This window comes from Crinia signifera, chromosome 6, assembly GCF_055691185.1.
Source record: "Crinia signifera chromosome 6, ASM5569118v1, whole genome shotgun sequence".
Taxonomy (NCBI): Eukaryota; Metazoa; Chordata; class Amphibia; order Anura; family Myobatrachidae; genus Crinia; species Crinia signifera.
In genome coordinates this window covers 121,772,978-121,778,977 of record NC_139222.1, presented here as the reverse complement: position 1 = coordinate 121,778,977, position 6,000 = coordinate 121,772,978, and the positions used below count along the sequence as shown (strand labels likewise).

The 6,000-nt window shown below is 41.9% G+C and overlaps 1 protein-coding gene across 1 annotated transcript in view; it reads right to left on the bottom strand.

The window, feature by feature from the left end:
- Window positions 1-357: 357 nt before the first annotated feature.
- LOC146008078 (thyrotropin-releasing hormone receptor-like) overlaps window positions 358-6,000 on the bottom strand; it is a 94,828-nt gene continuing 89,185 nt past the window's right edge. Inside the window, exon 3 of the mRNA XM_083147002.1 lies at window positions 358-1,753. Within this exon, the coding sequence (XP_083003128.1) occupies window positions 1,343-1,753 (411 nt within the window). The 3' untranslated portion in view covers window positions 358-1,342. The remainder of the gene's footprint in view (window positions 1,754-6,000) is intronic.

Sequence of the window (6,000 nt, the reverse complement as noted above, 5' to 3'; positions counted from 1 at the left end):
TGCTCCATTGTGCTAATAGGGCTCACTTACCAATGGCAGAAACTGCGGGAGTGAGCCCAGGTGCAAAAATATAATTTGGGCCCCCTCCTTCACCCCAACCCAAGTTTACAATATGCAACATGGCAGTGGATGACATTGAGAGGCAGAGTATGACAGGGAAAATCAGTGAGTGACAGGAAGAGGTTACAGAGGCAGCAGTGGGCCCCTTAGTCATCAGGACTGTGTGTGTGTGTGTTGTGTGTGTGTGTGTGTGTGTGTGTGTATATATATATATATAGGCAGAGAGGGGAACGGGCGGCACACACTAGGACTTGCTGAGAAGGATAACAGACACTGGGTACTGTTAGCAATGTTTCGGCCTAAATTCTTAGCTTGACAATGGAATAAACCCTGAAACGTTGCTAACAGTACCCAGTGTCTGTTATCCTTCTCAGCAAGTCCGAGTGTGTGCCGCCCGTTCCCCTCTCTGCCTATACCTCTTGAGCGAAGCACCCCGGCCATCTCCCTCATATTTATTGGAGTGCCATCCCCTTGCTCTCTCTCTCTCTCTCTCTCTCTCTCTCTCTCTCTCTCTCTCTCTCTCTCTCTCTCTCTCTCTCTCTCTCTATATATATATATATATATTTATTTATGTACAGTATGTGTGTGTGTGTGTGTGTGTGTGTGTGTTCTATTAACAAGTACAAAACTCCAAAATTTCCAAATCAATCACTACAAGTTATTTACAAGGAAATTATAAAGATAGTCTCCATAGAATATACTGTATCGCCCTACAGGGGCTGTTCAACTACAACACACAGCCAATAAGAAGTAACCATAAAGCACAGATAATGGACACCTTAACTTACAATGGAGATAATGTACAATAGTCCGTATCAATTCCAGATCTAACATTGTCATACTATATTCAAATAATAAATACTTTATATTTATCTTGTAAAAAAAACACATTGAAAAATACACAAAAAAATTGTAGAAATATGACACGAAGGGGTAACTTAACTAAATTGTGAGTTTAAAAAAAAATAGATGGTGCCTATAGCAACCAATCAGATTCTACTAATCATGTACATGTATCTATCACCTTCTAGATGATAATCGCTAGAATCTGATATCTGATATGGGCAACATCTCTCACTTCTAAAAACTCACACATTAGTAAATATACCCCTAATTCAGAGTTCAGTTGCTGCTACAATATTTATATTTAGTCTCACTTAAAGAGGACCCATTACCTACACTTAGTAGTTGACGTGAGTCCACTTTAGTTTGTGAAACACTGTTTTCAATACACAACACTGAAAATGAAAATGCTCATTCATTGTATAGCACTTTAGCTACATTATGCCACACTATATGTTGTGGTGGTATCTATACATTTCTCTGTAAAGTTGACTTTTTTAGATGGAAATCCATTGAGGTCCTCCTGCACAGTGAGGTCGTGGTCGGGGCTGTCATGGGAACTGTCTTTCATCACACTGTAATACACAGGCACATTGTACTTAGCAGCCCTTTCTGTCCTTTTCGGCTCACATTTGCACAAGTTCTTAAAGGCGGCCCTGAACTTTTGCGACATCAAATTGTAAATGATGGGGTTGATGGCACTGTTAAGGTAGATACACATTCTGCAGAACAAAAGGAACCAAACGTTGAGGTATGGTGGATCCATGAAGGAATTCACCACCACTAGAGTACGATAGGGCATCCACAGGAGGGCAAACAAGATGACCACCACAGCTAACATCTTGGTGACCTGTTGGAGACAAATAGGTAAAATAAAAATTAGGATCCAAAACAAGAACGATATTGCTTTTCTTCTACAACAAAATAAAATACTTTATTTCAAATGTGCTAGTTCCACAAAATAAATACTGCGTTCAATATTAAATGTATTCTTGATCATTTCAGGCCATGCTGCTGTGATCTTGCAGGCCGCAAACAACAATAATTTGTCTCCATGTTTCTTAAAGATATTTATTACATTTTTTTCCTTAAGTTTTTTTTTGTAAGTGGCCCTGACTGAGAATTCATCAACAAGAGAAGCTGCATAGCGATTTAGATTTCCTTAGACTGGGGACATTTGGGGCTGAATCGCTGAATCGGTCCCCCGCGCATTCGCAGGGGGGATTTATTTTTGGTGACTCGCAAAGTTATGTATGTGCATGTGCAGCCGCTGTGTGCAATCGCCCATATCGCTCGCACACAGAAGTCTGGGTGGGGTGTGTGTTTGTGTGGGGAGGGGGGGGGGGGGCAGTCGGCCAGTGGATTCGCCCATGGGAATCCACCCATGGGAAAAATTAGCTGATGATGCAGGTGGTGGGCAGCTGACGTCGTCTGCGAATGCTGGAGAAGTCATCCGATCGAATTACTTCTCCTCGCACCCAAGGCTGTGAATGGCTGATTATGCTTATCATCCATTCGCAGCCATGCGGGGGATCGCTGGTGTGGGCGGCCGGAACTGCGGCGGGAGCTGGCGTTTAGTACACACGCAACCCTACAAATTTTGCAGCTTTGCTTGTGGATCAGAATAAGGTCCATGGTCCTTAGGTCCATGATCTGCTCTTTTCAGCAGGGTGTAGATTACTACAGTGTTTAGGTCAAAAGTCATTAGGTCAACCATGAGTGGTTGACAGTGAAAAGGTTGACACCTGAAAAAGGTCGACATGCACTAGGTCAGTATTGACAAAAAGTTGACAAAAGCAATATGTTAACATAGAAATGGTCAACACGGAACGGTTGACATGAGTTTTAAGGATGTTTTATATCTATATTGATATCTGTCACCATGGACCCACAATTAGTTTAACAATCCTTTCACTTGCCGTGCTTCAACACACTTTACCATTCTCATTTGTAGTACACGTGGATCGTAAAGTAGTTTTCTAAAAGAAAAAAATTATGAAAAACTCATGTCGACCTTTTTAGGTGTAAACTATTGCCATACTGACACAATGCTTGTGTCAACCATTTGTCAAGGTTGACCCATTGTTTATGATGACCTTTTGCCTGTGGATAATTCACTGACAACAGAGACACTGTAGAGTAAATTTACTAAGGTGGAAGTTCTATTGAAGATGGGATGTTGCCCATAGTAACCTTTTAGATAATAGATATAATTTGATTGTTTTCAATGGGCAACATCCCATTTCAATAGTACTCTCATCTTATTACATTTTCCCTAGCTGATCAAACCAGGACTGGAACCATCTCAGCATCCATGAGGCCAATGCATGTGCTTGGGAGATCCACTGACCATATGCTGGCCACAATTGTGCACAGAAGAGCAGAATGTGGTCCTACAGGGTATATGAACTCTCATCACAAAACTCTTTAGTATTTGGTGCCAAGGTGGTTGTTACACTACAGGTTGTGTATATACATACAGTACATACATACATACATACATACATACATACATACTTACATACATGACAAAATCACCAAACTGTAAAAATGAGTAATGTATATTTTCTGATTTACTGAACCTTCTAGATAATGTGTATCTCAGAAAGAGTTCCTATAGCTAATGGCAATTTCTGTATGATTTTGGTATCACTGATATTAACCTATAGCTGAATGCAAGATATAGCAGAGATATTAGCTACATTAGCTTTCAGAAGTAAAAACTATCTGAATCTGGCACCACTGAGCCCGACTTTGACAGGTTATGAGGAAGACATCCTTGTTGTACTAAATGCAGGTAGTGGCTGTGGAACCTCTAAGATGCCACCTCCACACTTTCACTTGAGGGGCTGGAAATTTGATATCGGTGGCAGGTTGCAAAGTAAAAGATCAGTTTGAACAGGTTTTTTTGTTTTATGGTTTATTAATGTCTCACCTTTGTTTGAACTAATGGCAGTGCAAACTGCATGTGAAAAGTGCTAAAGGCCTTTTGCCCCACCGAAAACATCTCTCTGCATCAGTGTGACACCACGGCACACTCTGCAGGGGCGAGCTAGTTAGTACTTACAAACATACATGTTATCTGGGATTGGCATCCAGGAAGTAGCATTTGACTTTATTCTCCTTCAAATCCCCCCCAGGCACCTGTGAAACCTAGCCAATAGGAGTCTGGGGGCAGGACTTAGAAGAAGAGTGATGCCTAATGCTAATTCCCGGGTGCTGCACAGTGTCTGTCTGTGTTAGACACAGTTCTGCCAATCCCCAGGGAGCTGCAGCCATCACATATATTAAACACATCTTAACCTTGTTAACAAGAGCTATGCTGCACCCCCACCCCCCGTTGTCACTCCCACCCCCTGGTACCGGCAAGTGTGTATGCAAGTGTGTATGCACATGCCAATGTGGGCATCCGACCAATTCGTCCTTATCTGTGACAGCGGGTATTGTATAGTGTGTATAGGTCTTAGCAGTCCAGGTTTTAGTGATATCCATGCTTGATAAACACAAATGTTTAGATCACATAAACACTAATAATAAATTAAGTCACCTTGCTGAAGTATGGCTATCCTTATAACCTGGCCTGTTAGTGTCCCCTGAAGACCATGTTTGAGAATGCATACTTCTCATCTGTATTCAGCAAGCAACACCCATTATCAAGCATATTAATAATAACGTTATTTCGTAGGATTCCATTCTTTTCAAAATACTGTACACGTAGAAGTCTAAATATATGTAACAATTGTTTCTCATTATAGAAGATTTTCACAGCTTCTACATTTGTCATAGCTCCTAATTTGCCACAAATGTTTCCTCCTATTTAGTTGAACAGTTTATTATTTTCCTACCGTATCTCCCATAGCATCACCAACTGCCGCCTACTCTCCCATAAATCTGTCTATCGTCTGTACAGTTCATGATCTCCAAATTGTTTCATTTCCATATCTCAGCACGAAGTAAATAAACAGCTTGGCTTGTATTCCTTTTTCAACTAATACATTATTGACTTGGTGTTTTGAAGTGGAATATGAGTGGACGCTGGAACATTAATTGCCTCCCTTGTTGGTTGATAGATACATCATAAATCTGCACATATACATGTTACATTCAATGACATACTTTAGATAAACAGTACAATGTATTCATAGCTATCAGTATTTAGTTAATGTGTACTGAAAGTAATTATATTAATACACAGACACATCTGGTGCTGACTTAAAATGATGCCATTCTAATCTTGAAATAGCCTACAAGCCACAATTTAGTTTAGGCATGGCTAGCCTGTGGCTCTTCAGCTGTTCTGTTTGTAAAACTACAAGTCTCAGCATACCAATAGGAGGGCCAGATGCACTAAGCTTCAAAAGTGATAAAATGGAGTGTGATAAACAGCCAGCCAATCAGCTCCTATCTGCCATGTCCCAGGCAGTGTTTGAAAAAATGTCAGACAGGAGCTGATTAGCTGGCTGTTTATCACTCTCTATTTTATCACTTTTGAAGCTTAGTGCATCTGGCCCAGAGTCTGGTCAAGCAGACTTATAGTTACACAATATCTGGAGAGCCACAGTTTGGTCGGTGACCTTGGAATGATTTCTCTCAGGGGCGTAACTAACTATTTATCTGCAGTATGGGGGCAGCCATTTTCTAATTGTCAGTTTTCATTGCAGCAGGAGCCGGCCGGGAGTCGGGACCGTGACGGTCAGGCAGGTCCCGGCAGAGAGCTGGGCGAGACGCAGACCGCGGGTAACTATAGCCCCGCAGCCCCCCGGCGGCGCCCCCAATTTCTCTACGCCCCCCTGCCACCACGGGGGCTGTGGAGCTATAGTTACGCCACTGATTTATCTCCCCTTTGGATGCATGCAAGGGAATGTGTTCTCATACACATCCCCTTGCAAGCTAGCGAGGGGATGCGGGCGGCAAAACATAATGTTATACTAGGTGCGGGCGATTCCCAACACTGCTTATATTGTTAACTATATTTTCCATGGGCGAATGATATAGCACATAGACACAGGGGGTGATTCTGGTTGGTTTACAACAGAAAACTACTTCTTTAATGGACAAAACCATGTGCACTGCAGGTGGGGCCGATGTAACATGTGT